Source organism: Geotrypetes seraphini, chromosome 3 (assembly GCF_902459505.1).
Source record: "Geotrypetes seraphini chromosome 3, aGeoSer1.1, whole genome shotgun sequence".
Taxonomy (NCBI): domain Eukaryota; kingdom Metazoa; phylum Chordata; class Amphibia; order Gymnophiona; family Dermophiidae; genus Geotrypetes; species Geotrypetes seraphini.
The window spans coordinates 135,331,054-135,353,846 of NC_047086.1; the positions used below are offsets into that span (position 1 = coordinate 135,331,054).

General features: G+C 43.2%; 1 protein-coding gene across 3 annotated transcripts in view; it reads right to left on the minus strand.

The window, feature by feature from the left end:
* The window catches only part of HADHB (hydroxyacyl-CoA dehydrogenase trifunctional multienzyme complex subunit beta), a 131,946-nt gene that overhangs the window by 65,751 nt on the left and 43,402 nt on the right, over nt 1-22,793 (minus strand). For all 3 annotated transcript variants that reach the window (XM_033937946.1, XM_033937947.1, XM_033937948.1), the window contains exons 7-8: nt 20,925-21,012; nt 778-965 (exon numbers count right to left, since the gene is read on the minus strand). In XM_033937946.1, coding sequence (XP_033793837.1) covers nt 778-965; nt 20,925-21,012 — 276 coding nt within the window. The remainder of the gene's footprint in view (nt 1-777; nt 966-20,924; nt 21,013-22,793) is intronic.

The following is a 22,793-nucleotide window of genomic DNA, read 5'->3' on the forward strand; positions in this document are numbered from 1 at the left end:
TGAGGTTAGCCAGCACAGAATCTTTTTATTTTTGAGATCCAGAGACCTGGATTGGCCTTGTCCTTATTTCAGGACACTACTCTCAGGTACAGTGCTGCAACACAAACTATCACTTTAACCCTTGCCATTGTCCAGCCTAGAGAGTGACACTGAGGCAAATTTTTCCTCATCCCTAAAGGAACTCATTTTCTTGTCCCGTTGAGTTCTTTTCCTGTCCCTGCCCCATTCCTGCAAGCTCTGTCCTTATCTGCACAAGCCTCAAACACGGTTCGAGGCTCGTGTGGTTAAGGCAGAGCTTACAGGAATGGGGAAGGGGCAGAAACAAAACTCATGGGGATGGGATGGGTAAATTGAATTCCTGTGGGGATGGGGAAAAATTGTTCCCCTGTCATTCTCTAGTCCAGCCTGCCAGCCACATGCTGCCTGCCTGCTCAATGAATCAATCAGGGCTGTGATGAGAGTTTTCGATAATGCTGCTGCTCCGATTTGCTTGAATAATTGTCTTTCCTTTATGTTTGTAAGCAAACAGCTGCTAGGTATGGTATCTGACATAAGTTTAGGGGCTAAAAAGTCAGTCACCAACTCCAGGTAAATCTATATTTTGTGGGTATGGGTGTTAGCAGCTGGAAGCACACTGCAGACTTCCCTGCTGGACTACTGAAGATGCAATATACCACTAATTATAACATAGGGAATTTCTTTCACTCAGACTTCCTTTAAAACTTTTCGTTAATAATAAATTAGCTCCAATTCAGAGACACTAAAGAAAAGAAGTACCTCAGGTGTGAAGAAGTCTGGACGAATTTTAGCCACAACGGCCAACTTCTGCGCCGCTGTCTTAGCTCTATTCAGAGTCAACATGGTTTTTCTCATCTTTCTGCTGTGACGAATAGGGACATCAGACATGAACTCCACACCACCAGCTAACACCACATCACACTGGCCAGATGCAATTAGACCAACAGCTGCAAGAACAAGTTAACAAGAAAAGCATCAGGCAGGCTGCTTAAGACATTGACAGTGCTTAGGCATCCCAGCATTTAGTTTGGCATTGCTTTTCTGCTGACACCAAGGTGGCTCATTTCGAGATAGATTACACAATTAAAATACAAAAAACATAGAAACATGACGGCAGATAAAGACCAAATGGCCCATCCAGTCTACCCATCTGCAGCATCCACTATCTCTTACTCTCCCTAAGAGATCTCATGTGCCTTTAAGATCATCACATGCTATCACATCCAAGTACCGCTCCTCTTCTGTGCACAAAAGGAAGATTGTGGCACAGTGGTTAAAGCTACAGTCTCAGCACACTGAGGTTGTGGTTTCAAACCCATGCTGCTCCTTGTGACCCTTGGAAAGTCACATAATCCCCTCATTGCCTCAGGTATATTAGATAGATTGTGAGCCCACTGGGAAAGACAGGAAAAATGCTTGAGTACCTGAATAAAATCATATAAATTGTTCTGAGCTCCTTTGGGAGAATGGTATAGAAAATTGAATAACTAAATAAAAAGTTTTTCACCCCCTAAACTGTACTGTTCCCTCAGGTTTTGGCAGCCCTAATGCATAAACGTACAGAAGAAAATATAACTATTGTCTTACTTACAGGAATAAGAGTGATAGATGTGTAAAACAAGCGGGCAAATCAACAAAAAATTATGCAATGAAAACATAATTCAGATGTACCAGGTCATAAAGATGGATTTTTTTTTTTTTATATTCTTTATTCATTTTCAAACATACAATAAGTGTATCAATATGTTAAAACAAATAGATCATAAATACATTACTTAACAATCATCAATAGTATACATAAAATGCTGTTAACCCCCACCCTTCCCATCCCTTCTTATTATATAATCAAATACATTATACAATATGTAATAATAAAATTATCCTCCCTCCCCCCTCATAATTGAACCTGTAAATTAAGGGAAAAAAATGTCATCTAATCATTACAATATTTTGTTAATGGCTCCCACACATCTTGAAATTTCCTAAAACACCCTCGCTGTATTGCAATAAATCTTTCCATTTTATATATATGACATAAGGAATTCCACCAAAAATTATAATTTAATCTACTCCAGTTTTTCCAATTATATGTAATTTGTTGAATAGCAACCCCAGTCATTATCTATATAATAAAACCGTAGGCGGCGCATGCGCAGTCTTATCGCCGTGCTTCCATGATCCGTATGTCCGTGGCCGCCAAGACTGCAGCATGCCCCGCGCTTACTACGGCCCCACGCGCAGCTCAGTTCGGCACGGCGGTTTCCCCAGATAGGGGAAGCCGAAAAACTCAATCCCGCCTCATGGTCCTGCCGCCGCTCACGAATTTCCCCCCCCCCAATCCTCCTGCAACAGCCGCTACCGCTCCTGTTCAAAGCGGCCTGCTGAGGTTCGCGGCCGCTGTAACGAACCTCGCAGGCCGCTCTCCACATGGTAGCACGTTCCCTCTGACGCAATCGCGTCAGAGGGAACATGCTACCGAGTTGGAGAGCGGCCTGCGAGGTTCGTTACAGCGGCCGCGAACCTCAGCAGGCCGCTTTGAACAGGAGCGGTTGCGGGAGGGGGGGGGAGTTTTAACAGGAGGAGTCGCCGAAAAAAAACTTCAGCCGCAGCAGGCCAGCACACGGGAAGGGAAGGGGGAGGGGCCGAACGGAGCAGGGCAGCTCAAGGTAAGAAGGGAATGGGGGGTGGGGGAAAATGTTTCTACTACTCAGCAGGGACCTGGAGGGGAAGGGAAAACCGCTGCTGCTTCTGCAAAGGAAAGTGGTGGTAGGGGAGAGAAGGGAATGGGGGATGGGTGGGGGAAAATGCTGCTACTACTTCTCAGAGATCTGGAGGGGAAGGGAAATATCACAGCTGCTTCTGCAAAATAAAGTGGGGGGGGAGAGAAGGGAATGGGGGGGGGGGGAAAATGCTGCTACTGCTTCAGCAAGGACCTGGAGGGAAAGAGAAATACCACTGCTGCTTCTGCAAAGGAAAGTGGGGGGGGGAGAGAAGGGAATGGGGGGGTGGGTGGGGGGAAATGCTGCTACTACTTCACAGGGATCTGGAGGGGAAGGGAAATAGCACTGCTGCTTCTGCAAAGGAAAGTGGGGGGGGGGAGAGAAGGGAATGGGGAGTGGGTGGGGGGAAATGCTGCTACTACTTCACAGGGATCTGGAGGGGAAGGGAAATAGCACTGCTGCTTCTGCAAAGGAAAGTGTGGGGGGGGGAGACACAGAAAGAAATACAGACAGACAAAGGAGGCTAGGGAGAGAGACAGACAGAAATAAAGACAGACAGGGGACCAGAGAGACACAGAAATAAAGACAGACAGGCAAAGGGTGCCAGGGAGAGAGAGAAAAAAATTGCAGGAGGGAGAAAGACAGAAAGAAAGGAAGAAAGAAACAGGAGCAGGGAGAGAGACATAAAGAAAGAAAGACAGACAGCCATATATTCTAGCACCCGTTAATGTAACGGGCTTAAACACTAGTAAGTAATAATTTATTATTATTTGGAGAAATCTGACTTTTTGGTCTCATTGCCAGTATCATATGACAATGCCACTGGATTGTCTAATAAACAATTAATTTGGTCCCAAATTGATTTCCAAAAGGTCATAATAAATGGACAATAGAATAATAAATGATCTAAAGTCCCTGCTTTGAGATGACAGTGCCAACATCTATTAGACTTAGAACTATCCAATTTTTGCAACCATAATGCTCTATCTAACAGAAAAAAACATGTTTGTCTCATAGATGCTGACATTGTACATCTCATCCTCCAAGTCCAAATTTGTGGACATTTAGACACAGAAATTTGATGTTTAATCTCTATGCTCCAAATGTCTCTCAGACCATTGTTTGGTTTCTTTTTAATAAGTCCAGATAATAATTTATACCATTGGGCAGCCTGGTGACCCAGAAAGTCCGCCTGAAAGCATAAGAACTCCATACTATATTGCTCATTAAGATTTTTCCATTCAGGGAACCCGGCCTGAATGGCCTGCTTCAATTGCAACCATCTAAAACTTTCTGATTTATGAAGACCATATTTGTATTGCAACTGTGAAAATTCAAGCAGTTTACCATTAAAGATAACATCATTCAATAAACATATGCCTGCTATCATCCAATGCTTTCAGATGATCTTTCCTCCACCGATTTGAATTTTGGAGTTTAGCCATATAGATTGATTTGTAGATTTGTAAATTGTAATAGTTGTTAAATTACTTACATAACGCAATGTTTTCCATGAATCAGCTAATATTCTGTTATCTTTACTGTAACTAGGCATTTTGATACTGAGCACATGACAAAGGCGTAATGGAGACATGAGTTGCCATTCTAACCACAACCAATCTGGGAGTTTTTCCATGAGCTCTGGGAGGACCCAATAAATACCCTGGCGCAAAATATAGACTTGATGATAACTATAAAAATTGGGAAAAATTTACCCCTCCCTCTGAAATTGGCCTTTGTAAAGATACCAAAGCAACTCTAGGAGTTTTACCCAGCCAAATAAATTTTATAAGAATGCTATTTAATTTTTTATAAAAGGACCCTTGAAAATAAACCGGTAACATACCCATCCGATAACAAACCACAGGCAAAATCATCATCTTAATTGTTTGGACTCTCCCCCACCATGAAAGATGTAAATGATTCCATTGCTCACACATTTCTGTTATTTATTTTCAATGTTTCTTCCAGCGTATTTTTAATCCAAATGCCTAAATATTTTATTCCATCCTCCCTCCAAAGAAAGGGAAATGAATCAAACAAACCTTTTGTACAGTGGACATTAAGTGGAAGAATTTCAGATTTACTCCAATTTATCTTATATTCTGAAAATTTTCCAGATTTCTCAGTTATTTCAAGTAAACATGGAATGATTGTCTCAGGATTTCTCAAATAAAGCAATATATCATCTGCATAAGCAGAGACCTTATATTCCCGATCTCTACGGGGAATACCCTGAATCTCCTTCGCTTGTTGAATAGCTAATAACAAGGGTTCCAATACAATGTCAAAAAGCAGAGGAGATAATGGACAGCCTTGTCTAACCCCCCTCTGCAACCTGAAACCTTCTGAAAAATTATTATTAATATACAGTTTAGCAACAGGGGAGTTATACAATGTTTGAACCATTTGTATAAATCCTGAACCAATACCAAACCACTCCAACGCTTGATATATGAAGGTCCATTCTACTCGATCAAAGGTTTTCTCTGCATCCAAGGATAAAGAAAAAGCCGGATCATTTAAGGCTTTTGACAAATTCAACATATGCAAGGCAAGCCTAGTGTTAGAAGAATGTCTTTGAGCAACAAATCCTGTTTAGTGCATTCCAATAATAAAAGGGAGACCTTTAACTAAACGTATAGCCAATGTTTTAGCCAAAGGTTTTCCATCTACATTAATTAAATAGGTATCTAGTTTGAAACCAGTGTAGGATCTTTATTTGGCTTTGGCAAGACTGTAGTCAATGATTCCACCATGGTACCTGTAATATAACCTTTAGATAGTTGAGTCTGATATAAATTTAACAAATATGGTAATAGGGTAATTTGGAATGATTTGTAGAACTCTACTGTAAAACCATCTCCACCTGGAGCGGATCCAACGCTAAGGGACTTCAATGCTGCTTGCAATTCGTTTATTGATATTGGCTTTTCTAAGCTTTCTTTTATATGCTCAGGAATTTTCGGCCCCTTGATTAATTTTAAAAATTCCAATCCATCTTTTTCTTTATCTAAATAAGGTTCAGAAGAATACAGATCTTTATAAAATTGTAAAAATTGTTTTAAAATAGGACCAATTTGTGAAAAAGCATTTCCTTTTTAATCTTTTATTGCCACTATTTTTGTTTTTTTGCTTTTAAATAATTTGCCAGTAATCTTCCCGCCTTATTTGAATTTGCATAATACAATGAATGCTTGTTGAGAAAATAAATCTTTCCTTATCATTTTAGAAGATATTTCATTATATTTCCCTTTAGCTTTCAGGAGATCTTGTAATGTAGAGCAGTGTTCTTCAACCTTTTTACACCTATGGACCGGCGGAAAAGAAAATTATTTTGTGGACCGGCAAACTACTAGGACTGAAATTTAAAAACCCGTTTCCGCCCCGTCTCTGCGAGCTTGGTCCTCGCAAACCATTTGATCCCATCAGCACAAGCCTCAGTTATGATTTTATATTGAATGTATTTTATTAAAATATAAAAAGAAACAATACTCTGTACAATTGTCATTTTATAAATACAAATAATACAGAGCAAGGATCAACAAAACACCTGTCTCCTCTCCCCTTCACATATATCCCCTCTACTATCAAGAAAACTGAACAAGCCAAATTATTACAGAATGCTACACAGAAATATCATTCTAACAGAATACCGCAGTCACACATAGCAGGAATAGGGTTAGGGGAGTGCAACTAGGGCAACTGCCCCCCTGGTCAGAGAGAGCCCTAAGCCACTGCCTGGACTTTGCAGTCCCCAGTTATGTCTAACACCAGCTCTAGCAGGATACATATTTCAAATCTGATATATTCTGACCACAAAATGGAAATAAAAATTTTTTTTCTACATTTTGTTGTCTCTGGTTTCTGCTTTCACCTTCTTTACACTCTCTTCCTTCTAGCGTCTGCCCTCTGTCTCTTCAATCCAGCATCTGCCCCTTCCATCCACTGTCTGCCCTCTCCCCCTTCCATATGGTATCTGTCTTCTTTCTATGTCCCTCTCACCTTTCCATCCAGCCTGTGCCCCCTCTCTCCTTTTTTACATGATTCATTCCAGCTTCACTGCTCTCTTCATTTTTCTCTCTCCTACACCAGAACTAGCATCTTTGTCCCTCTCTATTTCTCTGCTGACCCCCATTCCTGTCTCTCCCCTTTCCCTCCTCTAATCTCCCTGCCAGTTGTTTCCTTCCTTTTTCCTTCTCCCTTTCCTCCTCCCCCTGTTCAGCAGTAACTCTCTTCCCTTCCCTTTCCCTCCTCCCCTCCCAGCAGCATCTCTCCTTCTCCCTCTCTCCAGGTCCAGAAGCAGCTGTCCATTTTTTCCCCTTGTCCAGCACCTTCCCAGACTCCTTTCCCTCCTCCCCTCTCAGGTCCAGTAGCAGCTGTCCCTTTTTTTTTTAACCATGCCCAACAGCTTCCCAGCCTCTAACAGTGGCTTTCTCCCCTCCCAGCAGCTCTCCTTACTTACCAGTGCAGCGATTCAGGAAGTCAGCCTCGGGTCCTTTGTTGGGTCGCACCACCTCTGAGGAAAGAGGAAGTTGCATCATCAGAGATGGCCGCGACTCAGCAAAAGCCCCAAGGCTGCCTTCCTGAATCGCTGCGCTGGTAAGTAAGGAGAGCTGCTGAGAGGGGAGAAAGCCACTGTCGGAGGCTCCCCATGATCTCTCCGGCCCTGCGTGGACTTCAGCTCGATCTTGCTGGCCCTGCGCGGACTGGCAGGAAATTGCAGATGTCGATCTCACCGGCCCTGTGTGGACCAGCAGGAATTTTCTGCGGATCAACACTGGTCCGCGGACCGGCGGTTGAACATAAGAACAGTGATGTGGAGTAATCCCATTTGTCAATCAATTTTGATTCTAATATCCTTATATCTTGTTCCAAACTATAAAATTGTTTTTTAATGTATGCCGAAAAAGAAATAATTTGATCTGTCATGGTTGCCTTAAAAGTATCCCACAGCGTTTCCATAGAGATATCTTCAACATTATTAATTTGAAAACAGTCATTTATTTTCATTTGCATTTCCTCTATAAAACTTGGTTTCGCTAGCAATGTATTATCAAATCTCCATACAGGTCTATTATCGTCTTGGTCAATTATTTTAAGTTTAATCCACACCCCACCATGATCAGATAAAATAATTGGATCAATGGAGGCTTGTGTTACTTGCTGAATTACTGCATATGAAACAAATATATAATCTATTCTTGAAAATGATTTGTGAACATGGGAGCAAAATGAAAATTCCCGATCATTAAAATGAAATATTCGCCATATATCTTTCAAATCACAATTTTGTACCAAATTATCTAATCCTAATGATTTCATAATTCTACTAGGTTTTTTGTCCATTAAAGGATCCATAACAGCATTAAAATCCCCTGCCACAACTAATTTAGAAGCAGCCAGTGGTAACAACAATAGATGTAGAGATTTAAAAAATTCAATCCGATTCGAATTAGGTGCGTATACATTAAATAGCGCCATGGTAGTATTTCCCATGCTCATTTCTACATGTAACCATCTCCCTGCAGGATCAGCGGCAATCAATTTAAACATAGCATTACATAAAATGTACTAATATTGCAACACTTGCTTTTTTTTTCACAGCAGGGGCAAAGAAACAATGTTTTATCCAATCTTCTTCTAGCTTTTTGGACTCTAAAACTGATAAATGAGTCTCTTGGATATAACATATCTATATTTTGTTGTTTTAAAAACAAAAGTGTTTTCTTCTTTTTTATTGGATGGTTGAGGCCATTAACGTTTAATGATAATAATTTAAGCTCTATTAAGATATTTATTCCTATAGTACATGAACTTCAATATAAACTTCATCTTATTATAATTGTTCTGTATAACACTCTTTTCCTCCAATTTACAATAAGAATCATCCTTCCTTACCCTTGATTCATTAAATTTTATATGTATAAGATTGCAAAATCCCTTCCCTTCTCCCTCCCCTTCTTATATTACTTCACTATTTATCTTCATTAAAAAATTGATCTATATATTTTAAAAACCCCTTTAATTATTCCTTTAATTATATCCTTATCCCATTAAATAAAAACTACATTAATTCAACTCCATAAATAAATGTATAAATTAAACTTCTTTTGTTATCAATATCAAACTAAATAACAAAAGTACATTAAAATTTCCTTTACATTTTCCCTTAATAATTTAAATTAATTTTAAACCATAAGTATATTACAATATTACAATGCTTTAAATCTCATTGAATTAGGAGTTCCACTTTATTAATTTATAAAAATTCATGTAATCATTCATTCAATCACTTAAATATTTCATATACAATTAATTTTATCTAATCTTTCTTTTCATTTTGTCTATTTATTTTAGAAAAAAAATTATATAATAAAGTATATTATAAAAGTAAAATTTGAATGCAATACAATATGTCATTCTTCCTTCACACAATATATTGTGTAATCTATATAACTTCAAACTCAACCATTCATTCATCTCGTTATCTTTTCATTTAAAGAAATGAATTACAAATATAAATATATTATATATGTAATAAAAGTATAAATTAGAATCCATCCAATACAATAAATTTACTTCTGTTAATTCTTATTACTAAAAACAAGAGTATGCTATTAAATCAAGTTGACACTTCAGTTCTACCTCTGGAAAGAGGATGTGTGCAAAAGAAGAGCTGCATGCCACCGAATCAAATCTCCCTGCCAATCCGACTACAGAGTGATGTCTTCTGAGGCAATATCTACTCCCAAAACAGCAGCTGTGTGTCAATACTGGATCCACCTTGAACTTCCCGAATCAAGAACCATTCGAACACTTCACCCGCCATTCTCACTTTTCCATGCCAAAGGGGCAGAAGTAGCATGGCATGATGATCATATTCATCGGAGTTTGGGGATCACCTTAATGTTTCCTCTGCTCCAACCCGGAACTGGAAGTCTCTAACAGTGATCAGTATCAACGCGCTGAAAAGAAACCGAGTATTCTCTCAGTCCCTCCACAGGTCTCACCGGAATGAGCACAAAGCTGGTAATCAAGCGCTTCAAATCAGCTATTCTTCTTTCCAGTCTCGTTCGTCAAATCTCACAGCTGCCTCTGCCCCATTTCTATTCTGCTCACCGATAATTGAGCGCGCCACGGCGGTGGATTTATTCCAAGCTGTGCAACCAAGCCAAGGGGAACACAGCCCTTTCAGATGCACCGTCTCTCATTCCAAGCCAATCGGGCAGCTGCAGCGATCTTTCCTCCGACCTGTTTCTCATGTATGTTTATATAAAAAGAACATCCTCCTTCCATTCAGCATGTCTCCCTAGCCTCCAATTACCAACATAGATCAAGTGAAGGCATCAGAATCAGAAGATCTTATGATTCCATTCTTAGATTCTTCAGATGTCAGCATATTCTTGAATATTTTAATTACATCACCAGGTATTTATGCTTAAACTCAGAATATTCTCTTGTTTTAAAAATGTTACCAATTCCATCAGTTCTATTTCAGTTAAAAATCAGTTATACTGGCCATATTTAAAGTTAAAAATAAATCTTAATATATATATTCATTTATTTCTATAGTTCTGAATTTTTAGTAATTTTCAACCTAAATTTTTTTCTTACCAGCATTTTAATTCTTAATTCATGGGTACTTCTTGAGAAGATATGAACTCCTTAAGTTTCTCTGGGTCTTCAAATAAATGAATTTTATCTTTATAGGTGATTTTCATTTGTGCTGGATAGAAAAGTCCATATTTTGCACCTATTTCTTTTAATGGTTCTCTTAGCTGTAAAAACTTTTGTCTTATTTGAACAGTTTCCTTGGCCAAATCTGGAATGAAGATCAATTTAGAATCTTTATACACAATATTTTGTGCTTCTTTAGCCGCTTTTAAAATATCCAAGACATGTTGGAACCTCATTACTTTGAATATAACCATTCTTGGCTTACCTTGAATTTGGGATTTTTTTCCTCTAATTCTATGTGCTTTTTCTATTGGTGTTTTTATCTTGAGTGGAAGAATCTTTGGTAGAGTTTCTTCTAGGAAAGAGATCATATTTTTCCCTTCACTTCCTTCTTTTAATCCTATAATTTTCAAATTCTGTTTTCTGGAATGATTTTCAAGATCAATCATCTTCTTTTGCATCTCTTTTAACATTTTATGATCCTCTTTATTTTCTTGTTGAGTTTGTTCTAATTTATCTACTCTGTTTTCCATTTTGTCAATTCTGTTGGTAATTATGTCTAGTTTGCTGTTCATGATTCATTTCCTTTCTTATCTCCACCAGAGTTAAACTTATGTTTTCCAATTTGTCTATAACATCTATTACATCCAATGCATCCATAGATGTTAAACTTCCACTTGATGTCTGTGGGTCTTCCTTTAGTCTTTTGCTTTTCCCCAAAGATTTTATTGAGAGTTATTGTATCTTCTGTTTTGTGGATGTCATCTTTGAAGATTTTTTCCCAAACATGGCAAAAATTATTATTTATTATATATTAAACTCTTGAATTAGATGTTCAGAGGAGGGAGCTCAGTCTTCAGCCAGCCATTCACTCTGCCTCCAAGTTCCGGAATCCATAAAGCTGAATTAAGGAGCCCATGCAGTAGGGTTGTCCAGAAAAACTGTACAAATTGAAGTTTTTCCCTTCAATCTGTTTATGCTTAATAAGAAAATAATTTTAAAAAAGCCCATCTTGGGGTCGTGCAAAGCCCCCGATTACATAAAAATTCCATTTTTCTTATAATTTGCTATTATTTTTATTATTTGAGTAAATTTCTTGGTATTATAGCTATAACTTATGTTTTCATATTCAGCAGTGACACATTGATAAGACATTTTATGCAAAAAATCTAGCTGTATTTTATTACCGTATTTTCACGCATATAACGCACGCGTTATACGCGTTTTTACCTACCGCGCATACCCCTCGCGCGTTATATGCGTGAGCGCGGTATACGAAAGTTTTAAAACATAGTTCCCACCCCGCCCGACGCCCGATTCACCCCCCCAGTAGGACCACTCGCACCCCCACCCCGAACGACCACTCGCACGCGCTCCCACCCGCACCCGCATCCACGATCGGAGCAAGAGGGAGCCCAAGCCCTCTTGCCCGGCCGACTCCCCGACGTCCGATACATCCCCCCCCCCGGCAGGACCACTCGCACCCCCACCCCGAAGGACCGCCGACTTCCCGACAATATCGGGCCAGAAGGGAGCCCAAACCCTCCTGGCCACGGCGACCCCCTAACCCCACCCCGCACTACATTACGGGCAGGAGGGATCCCAGGCCCTCCTGCCCTCGACGCAAACCCCCCTCCCCCCCAACGACCGTCCCCCCCCCAAGAACCTCCGACCGCCCCCCCAGCCGACCCGCGACCCCCCTGGCCGACCCCCACGACCCCCCCACCCCCCTTCCCCGTACCTTTGGAAGTTGGCCGGACAGACGGGAGCCAAACCCGCCTGTCCGGCAGGCAGCCAACGAAGGAATGAGGCCGGATTGGCCCATCCGTCCTAAAGCTCCGCCTACTGGTGGGGCCTAAGGCGCGTGGGCCAATCAGAATAGGCCCTGGAGCCTTAGGTCCCACCTGGGGGCGCGGCCTGAGGCACATGGTCGGGTTGGGCCCATGTGCCTCAGGCCGCGCCCCCAGGTGGGACCTAAGGCTCCAGGGCCTATTCTGATTGGCCCACGCGCCTTAGGCCCCACCAGTAGGCGGAGCTTTAGGACGGATGGGCCAATCCGGCCTCATTCCTTCGTTGGCTGCCTGCCGGACAGGCGGGTTTGGCTCCCGTCTGTCCGGCCAACTACCAAAGGTACGGGGAAGGGGGGTGGGGGGGTCGTGGGGGTCGCCAGGGGGGTCGCGGGTCGGCTGGGGGGCGGTCGGAGGTTCTTGGGGGGGGCGGTCGTTGGGGGGGAGGGGGGTTTGCGTCGAGGGCAGGAGGGCCTGGGATCCCTCCTGCCCGTAATGTAGTGCGGGGTGGGGTTAGGGGGTCGCCGTGGCCAGGAGGGTTTGGGCTCCCTTCTGGCCCAACTACCAAAGGTACGGGGAAGGGGGGTGGGGGCGTCGTGGGGGTCGCCAGGGGGGTCGCGGGTCGGCTGGGGGGGCGGTCGGAGGGTCTTGGGGGGGACGGTCGTTGGGGGGAAGGGGGGTTTGCGTCGAGGGCAGGAGGGCCTGGGATCCCTCCTGCCCGTAATGTAGTGCGGGGTGGGGGTAGGGGGTCGCCGTGGCCAGGAGGGTTTGGGCTCCCTCCTGGCACGATATTGTCGGGGAGTCGGCGGTCCTTCGGGGTGGGGGTGCGAATGGTCCTGCCTGGGGGGGGGGATGAATCGGACGTCGGGGGGGGGGGGTGAACGGAGAGTCGGGACAGCGCATGGAGAGGCGGGGCAGTGCACGGAAGTCAGGGGGGTGAACGGAGAGTCGGGACAGCGCACGGAAAGTCAGGGCAGTGCACGGAAGTCAGGGGGGGTGAACGGAGAGTCGGGACAGCGCACGGAAAGTCAGGGCAGTGCATGGAAGTCAGGGGGGGTGAACGGAGAGTCGGGACAGCGCACGGAGAGGCGGGGCAGTGCACGGAAGTCAGGGGGGGTGAACGGAGAGTCGGGACAGCGCACGGAGAGGCGGGGCAGTGCACGGAAGTCAGGGGGTTGAACGGAGAGTCGGGCAGCATGCGCGGTATAATCGTGAGCGCGTTATACCAAAGTTTTTGTGCTTATCATCGTGATTTCTGCGCGCTATACACGTGTGCGCGTTTTATACGGGTGCGTGTTATTTGCGTGAAAATACGGTAAATGAACCTTCAATATCTACACTTTATTGTGGAAAATAACAAATTTAACATACTTCACTAATAACTAAACATGTACACTTTGGTGTAGTCATCTACCAATGGCATTGCAAACACTCTGGATCTGGAAGCCTTATATTCAAACATCCCTCAACCTGCCGCCTTTGAATTGATATCGAGACTGTTCATGCAGGAGGTTCAACACGAACGCATTAGAGCCGATCTACTCATACAGTTGGCTGAACTGGTTCTTTATCATAATTATTTTCAATTTGACAATACATTTTTTCTTCAGACCCATGGAGTCGCCATGGGCACTGCAGCGGCCCCGAGCATCGCGAACCTGTACGTGACCGCCTTTGAGGAACGATTTTTGTACCCAGCGCCCTGGTATCGTTATATCAAAACATGGCTCAGATTTATAGATGACGTGTTTTGCGTCTGGACGGGTCCCCAGGAACTATTATGTCATTTTTTTGGAGTGGTTGAACACCTTAGACCCCAATCTCAGATTTACCATGTCTTTTGATTACAAGAGAATTTCTTTTTTGGATGTTTGGGTCCAAAAAAACGATAATACACTCGTCACCACTTTGTACAGAAAATCCGTTGAAGTAAATAACTATTTGGACTTCACGAGTTGTCATCCCACCAAACTTAAGAAATCTTTACCTATTAGTCAATTCCTGCGTATTCGCAGACTCTGTACTGATCTGGATGAGTTCCGCAGGCAGGCACGAGCATTGTACGCCCGCTTTAGAGAGCGGGGGTACCCTCACAGAGTTCTTTCTCAAGCTTACAACAGGGCCTTGTATGCCAATAGAGCCCTGTTGCTCTCTCAAGCCCCTCCAGGCGAAGATACCAAAATGATTTGTGTATTAACATTCTCTGACCAAGCTTCTGAGGTGGCCCGGAGCATCAGGACTCATTGGCATGTTCTCCAGCTGCACCCCGAGTTTCGGGATCTACCGTGTATTGCTTATGCACGCCCCAAGAACATCGCAGACCGGGTGGTCCGGTCAAAATATTCTTCAACATGTGTGCAAAGTTATCAGGGAGGTCACCATACTAAATGCAGTAATAGCTGCGATATATGTGCCCTTACAATTGAAGGTACGGATTGGGAACACCCTATGACCCACAAACAATATGTTCACAAATCTAATACTTCATGTACATCTAAGTGGGTCATATACATTATTATATGTCCATGTCGGATGGGCTATGTTGGGCGTACGCAAAGGACCATTAGAACTCGCCTCATAGAGCATCGCAGCCGGATTAATACCAAATCCATGACTTCCCCGATGGTGCCTCATTGTTTACAATTTAATCATACGTTTCAGGATTTACAATGGACTGTCATTGAGCAGATTTTCCCAGACTACCAAGGGGACAAACTAGCGTTGTTACAAAGAAGGGAACAATATTGGATTTACGAGCTCCAAACACTTACTCCTGCAGGACATAATGACTATATAGAGTGGCATCATACATTTTGAGTTTGTTTCAGTTTTTCACAAATTTCTTTTGTTAATAACAAAAAATTTTTCTTTCCTTCTTTTACATCTTCATTTTCTGCTTTTATTTAGCTGAGGATTTGTCTGGTTGTACGATCCCAGTCTGCATTGGTTTTGCACCTGGGCAGTATCATGTGACCATTTACCTTGGTCACGCCTCTCAGTCTGCTGGTTTAAATCGGAGGCGTCTGTTCTGGTCAAGCGCCATTTTCTTCTATTGCCTTCACGCAGCAGCCGTAAGATTGACCGGTTCCTGCCTAGCGTCAGCTGTTCCTGAAGAAGGGGGAGTACTCCCCCGAAACGGAGTCTCGTAGGACGTGTGGTGACATGCTGATTGCCCTTTTGAAGAAGCTAAGTATCTTCTTTTGATATTGCTGGTTGAATTTGGACACTTGTTTTTTGCTAGCCCCCCTGGATCAGGGGTAGAGACTACTCACCGCGAGTGATGATTAAGTAAGCACTTTAAGCACTTTTTGTGTTATAATGCACTAAATTCACAGAGAGCCCAAGGATGTTTCACAGTTGACACCTTTTTGGTGTAAGCCAGTGACAGCCGTTGCCTCCGTTTGGAGGTGGCTGTGTGACTGAGGGCTCTCTACACAATTCTAAGTTATATATTTCCTTAGGTTAGTTTGAGCGGAACACTTTAGTTCCTTCATTCTCACTGTGGGCGGTCTCTACCTCTGATCACAGTTTACGCCTTGGGGCTTGGGAGTCTTTTGTTTTCTCATTGCAAACACTCAAGCATTCAATGTGTTCTTGAAATAGTCAGAATAAAGCCTGCTATTCAACTCCTTGTAACAAGACCTCATGTTGCACTGAGTCTATGGTGATGCCCAGTGGAAAAGTCAGTTATCAGTTTAACACCTCGCTTAGCTGTGTCATTAACCACCTTCACTGTGTTGACAAACTGTTCAGCAGTATAGAATTTTGGATCTTCAGATCACTTGTCCACTGGCTTTGTCAACCATTCATTGGTAATACTAAGAGCGTGAAACAGGAAATGTCACTCAAGTCCAACCAAGTCTCCCAGTGATAAGCTTCGGTTTACCTGCTTGAAAACCGGCCCCAATGAAACTGTTCTGGCACTTGTGTTCAACAGCTTTGAAACAATGTCCTGTTTGACACTGTCAGTGATTAAAGCATATTTGCTGAAAAGAGCAAACAGTACAACTTTTTCTGTCAGGTACCACTGGTGGTTAGATAACTTCTTCAACACGATATCAGCGACTTCATGGTCGACTGGGTACATCTTGTGCTCTGTACGCTTTCATCCACAGTGGCACTTAAAGAGCACCAGAAAAAATTGAATTGCTCCAGTTTCACAATCATCTCTTTGTCATATAGCAACTGGCTGGAAAATATTTTTGTTCTCTGTCATGCCATGTCAAGTGGTCTGGGCTTCCCCACCTGACCATCTCAAAAGTTGATTAAATTTTTAGAGGAAGTACAATAGGACATACAATGAATATGTGCCAAGTCTTAGAGCTTGATCTCCACTTCTTCCAAAATGAAAGGGCCTCGATATTGGGAAGATAGCGGCAAAGCGTCAACTTTGGGTTCAGGTTGTGGAAAAGATGGTTGCTCGACCAAGCTAAAAGTCATATTTCTACTACAGCTATTCGTGCAGAATCCAAATATACAACTCAAATCATTGGTGCATGCTTTGGTGTATCATTGGGGGACCACAAAGTTGCTGAAAAAGCTCATCATGGAATGCACAGGCAAATACAGTCAAACCTTGAGCAAAACATTCTTGCAAATCCTGTCTCGCAAACCGAGCGTTGAGTAGATTTGCGAGCACCCCCCCCCCCCCCCCGAGAACAGGCATCGCTCCCCCCCACCCTGTGCGTGAACCAGCATCCCCCGCCCGAACAGCATTCAGCCTTACCATGTGGCACCGGCACACAGCCCATAGGATGTGCTGGTGCCAATGAAAGAAATTCCTGCCTCTTGCCTGGGCCTTGAGTATCTGTGCTTGCTCAAAGCCTTCTGGTTCTCGCTCTCTCCGAGATTCTCAGAGATCTTACATTTTACATTTGCTTGGCTTTTAGGTTTCTTCTACAAACACCAGCTGTATTCAAAATTAACATTTCTAGCATGTCATATTTAGAAAAGATAAGCACTTAGCTTTATCACTTTGAGTCGCTCGGTCAGGGGGTTTAATCCGACATGTTTCACAGATTGCTGTTTCAAGGACATCCCAACTACCCTGAGCGCTAACACCTTTCTCATCAGCAGGGAATATATGTACCAGTTGAATATATGTACCATCTACTTAAAACTCTAGGGCAATGAGAGTAATCAGGCCCCGAGTGGTATCGCTGAGGTCCTGGGAAGTTGATTTATATGAGCTCTTACACTTATTAATCCTATGTGCATGTCATGTGCCATGACTGCTGAAATATGGGTCAGAAGTAACAAAGAAGTCAAAGTAGGCATTAAATTTATTTTCTAATATTTGTTGCCTACTTTGCTCATAACAGGGGAGGTAAACTAATGTTACATTCTAAATGTTGCACATTAATACAACCTCTACTATTAACTTAATCACCACAATTGGAGGCTTTGTTGGGTTACAGTGGCTAAACAATGTTGCTTTTTTGGGGTTACACAGAGCACAGTACTCCGAGAGTGACCTACATTTGACAGCCTCTAGGTCTGAAACAATAGAGATCCAGATGAAAAATTTTACATGGTTTCATCATTTGAGACTATAGGGAACATGCACACAAAGGTTTATTAATTTGGAGGAGGTCGAGTATGGATGATTTTTTTTTTTTTAAATATCTTTATTCATTTTTAAATCAAATAGCCAGTGCACAAAAATATATCATAAATAATTCCAATATAGCACTGTAATATCTAACACATAAAATCTAATAGTATAAAATTCCCCACCCACCCTTCATCAATTTCCCAACAAACATACATCTATTATAACAAAATGGTAGGACGCGCATGCGCACTAAAAAAATCGTGTTCCCTGGTCCCGTCGTGGAAACACGAGTGCGCATGCGCGCCTACTACGTCACCACAGCCTGCTCTCCACCTCGCGCCGCTACAGGCCCCACACTCGCAACTCACACATCCGCTGCAGCCTAGCAACTCCGACCACAATCTTCCCCCCTCAACCGCCTAGGAGCTGCGGCGGGGGCTTTCAGAACAGAATATGATTACCATGTTTCTTTAGGCAGCCCCGGTTGTTTACTTGAATTCAATGTCAGCATTAGGGTTCGCCAGCCGCCAGCCGTGAGAGGAAGGCTTGCCGCTAGGTAGGGGGGACAACAATCGCGCTTATGCTCAAGCCGCCGCCACGACTCCTCTCTCGAACCGCACCAGGATCCAGAGAGGAGCTGCGGCGGGGGCTTGAGCATAAGCGCCATTGTTGTCCCCCTATCTAGTGGCCTTCCTCACCCGGCTCACGTTGAATCCAAGTAAACAACCGGGGCTGCCTAAAGAAACCGGTGCTTGGCCCGCCAAACAATTCCTGCCGTTGCCGAAATTTGCCCCACCGTTCCTTCCCTTCCTCCATCAGGTCAGTTCAGCTGCTTTGAAATTGGAGCTCTGCCGCCACCGTAACACGTTCCCTCTGCCGCGGTCCCATATGTCAGAGAAGGGGCGGGACCAAGGCAGAGGGGAACGCGGCTCCTTTTAACATTGGTGGATTCACTGCACCTCATGGAGGGAGGGAAGGAAATGTGGTTGGGCGCTGTTGAGCCCCTCTTTGCCCTCAGACCCTCTCCTAACTGCTCCCTACTGTCTCAGACCACTGGGGGGAGGTGCCTGTCTTCAGCTGCAGGGATGGAGGGAGGGAAGAAGAAAGAAGGGGCCCTGGCAAGCGAGTTATCAAAAGCCAACCATAGCCTGGGACCCCTACATGATATGAATAATGACCAGTCAACAAAAGGTAAGAAAAATAATTTTATTTTCTGTTTTGTGATTACAATATGTCAGATTTGAAATGTGTTTTGAGGGAGGCTGCCACCGCGGCTTTGGACACAGGGGTACCATTTTCGTGGGAGCCGGCCTTTGGAGAGGCTTGGGACGCGGGGATGGATGCGGGAGGGGCTGCCACTGCGAAGGGCTTTGGTGGGGGAGCCAGCCAGACCGCGAGTGTGGGAACGTTGTAAGCACGGATTGGTCAAGGAGCCGCCGCTTCCGAGGCTTTGAAATTGCTCTCCCACCGTCACTCCCTACCGCCCCGGCTCTGCCTCTGCCCAGGTTCAAAAGCAGGAGAGGCGGTCATCTAGCACCCGTTAATCTAACGGGCTTAAACACTAGTTATACTATATTATGCAATTTATCATAACATAACTTTTTTAATTTCACTCCAAATCCACCCACCACCACTTGAGTGTGCTAAATAATTTAAAAAAGAAAAGAAAAGGAAAAGAAAAGAGTTTATGTCTATTCATCACAATACTTTTCCAATGGCCCCCATATCTTTACAAAATTATTATAGTTCCCTTTTTGTAACGCTATTGCTCTTTCCATCTTAAAAATATGGCATAACGAATTCCACCAGAATGTGTAATTAAGATTATTGTAATTTTTCCAATTATTGGTAATATGTTGAATGGCCACCCCTGTCATAATTACTAAAAGTTTGTTGTTATGTGCCGAAATTTGACTCTTTTTCCTCATAGCCATTCCAAATAAAGGAAAGCACAACATAGTTTTCCAATAAAGAATTTACTTGAGTCCAAATTGAATTCCAAAATAACTTAATACAGGGACAATAATAAAGTAGATGATTTTTTAACATTGAACTACAATTTATTAAAATTTGATACACTCCTGTTTCTGGCATGCAGATCATAGTTGCTGGGCATACCCTTGACTTAATCCTCTCCTAATCCAACCCTGTTCTCTGTCTTTTCAGTTTTACCACCGGTCTCATGTTCTGATTATCCCATCCTTTTTAAATTAGCTATATCTGAATCCCCTGCTCTGAACTGGCCTTCTCCTTGTTCACTAGAAGGCTCCATCAAACAGATCTCTCAACCCTGGCCCCTCTGGGGACTTGGCTCCCAAACAATTCTGGCCACCTGACCTTGTCCGACCAATTCTCTTTTTGGGACTCAGGCTACGTTCAGCTCTCGATTTCATTACCCCAGATTAACATGCCCTAAACGTTCTAAGCAATGTCCATGGTACCATGGGAGCCTACATCTCCTTCATCAACAAGAAAGAAAAGACAGAAAGGGCCTGGAGGTATAATCAGATCCCAGAGAACCTTGGCTGCTGCAGGAATATCACCAGGGTTACTGCCATAAACAAACTTGATAAGAGATCATATACTAATCTGATTAATTCTATTATCAATCGTCACAAGAAACGTTTCTCTGTGTTTGTACATGTTACTTCAGCAGGGTTTGCATTTGCATGCAAACTGTGCTATGACTGGTGCAGTGATTTACTTCTAATTTAGAACAGATTTTTTGTGCTAAGATCCTTGTTACATCAGAACACCCTTCCGTTAGATCTTAGACAAGAAACATCCCTTGAAAAATTCAAATGCCTACTCAGTTTGATTCCATTCTCTTAGAGCCCTAACAGCTTCTAAGCAGTCAGCAGTACCGAACTGAAACGCTTCTTTTGAAGCAACCCCTACCCTAGTGTGCTAAAGTCCCTCCATTTCTTCCCTCTCTTTTAAGATTTTATTTTTTCATTGCATTTAAAGCTCTTACCTTTTCCCATTTTTCCTTTTTGTTCCAGTAAGTCTATTTGTTCTGTCGTTAAAGTATGGTTTTGATAAACGGTATATCAAAGATTAAATAAACTTGGAAACAGCACAAAAAAGTTTATACCAAGCCGAAAGCTGAACAGTTTATCATATTGTACCCATAGTATGTTAAAATGAATAGTGCAGTGGGCATACCTGAAGTCATAGCCTGGTTGGAAGAGATGCAAGCCATAGTGACTGTGTGAGCTGGAATCTTATCAGAAAACCCAGCTCCTAAGGCAGCCTATAAAACATAAGTAGGTTACAAATACAATTCATATTAACATTTGCAATCAAATTTTTGCTGTCTGTTGGCTCCTAAATCTTAAAAGCAAAGTTGCTTACACACTTGTTAATGTCCTCCGCAACCTGCCTGCCCTGAACTACTTTAGCTTAATAAATGTTTCAACCAATGACATTTCTACATCAATCTCCTCTTCATGACAGAAAGGGGGAAATGGATGGGAGGAAAAGCCACATGCTTGAAGGATAAGGCATTTCTAAATAGTTGAAGAGAATGTGTTTGGAAATGCTCACTTTCCAGAGGATAAGCTCAATAAACAGTTTGAAGGTGGACTGGATGTCATGGACACACACTGGTCAGCAGTGTCATGACCTCACATGAGAAGATACTTGGTGGCTCTCCTTCAGTGCATTGACTCCAAAGAGGCCCCAACTTAAAAATTAGTGAAGACCATTGCCATAGAGCATAAAAGACATGCTCCAGTCCTTGGAGGATAAAGTTGTGGTTGTTGAAAGCATAAAGATATACAGTACAGTCTGGTATCCACGAGAATAATGTTTTTTCAAAGTGCAAGTTCTAAAGTTTGAGGATGAAAGGAAAGAAAAGCTGGGAACATTTTTGAGTAGCAAGTTATTAAAACATTAACAGCATCTTATTTTAAGTTCACGGCAAAATCCTTGGAAGACTTGGAAGGGCCGTACCCCTTACGAGGACCTACTAAAAGCACAAACAGATGATCTGACTTCTGGAACTCCTGGGTCTGCTGAACATAAAAGAGTGTAGAACCCGTCAGATATTCAACTTGTGCAATTGCCTCTGCTCTAACGAGCCCTCCCAGCTACCCAAGACCGGAAGGATCAAGGATTGGTTGACATGAAAAGGCAAGACCGTCTTCAGCAGAAAGGAAGGAACAGACCATGACATCTTGTTTGTCTGTCTTGCCTGTTTAGATTGTAAGCTCTTTCGAGCAGGGACTGTTTTCTTACTCTTTGCTACTCTGTACAGCACTGTGTGCATCTGGTAGCGCTATATAAATAATTAATAGTAGTAGTAGTAGTAGATTGCAGCACAACTAGCTCCCAGGAAGGGAGGCCTACAAGAGAAAGCCTGCAGCTCAGAAATGCGTCTCATAGAAGTAATGGCCACCAGGGAAACTGCCTTGAGAGTAAAGTCCTTCAGCGACCAGGAACCCAGAGGCTCAAAGGAAGAGCGCACGAGCACAGACAGGATCACCTTAAGATCCCAAGCTGGAACAGAAGGCTGCACCAGAGGATGAAACAATTTGGCCACCCTCAAAAAGCGAACCATGCCCGGAATAGATGTCAAGCACCTACCCTGCAGCAACATGTGAAAAACGGACAAAGTTGCAAGCTGAATCCGGATAGAAGACCAGGCCAGGCCCCTGTACAGGCCATCCTGCAAGAACTCCAAGATGTGAGGCAAAAAGGCACGAAAGGAAGCCACTTCACTCGCGGCACACCACTCCTCAAAAATGCGCTAAATCAGCACATAAGCCCGAGAAGTGGAAAGCCTCTGGGACCCCAAGAGAGTGGAGATCATTTTATCTGAATAATCTTTAAATTAGACGTTCTCATTCAAGAGCCAAGCCGTAAGACAAAAGGGACCTGGATCGAACATTGGAATGGGGCCCTGAGTCATAAGGTCAGACGAGAGAGGCAGCGGAAGAGGATCTGCCACGAGATGATGAACCAGATCCGTGTACCATGGGCGTCTGGGCCAGTCCGGGGCCACCAGGATCATGCGGCTGGGGTGTGGAGCAA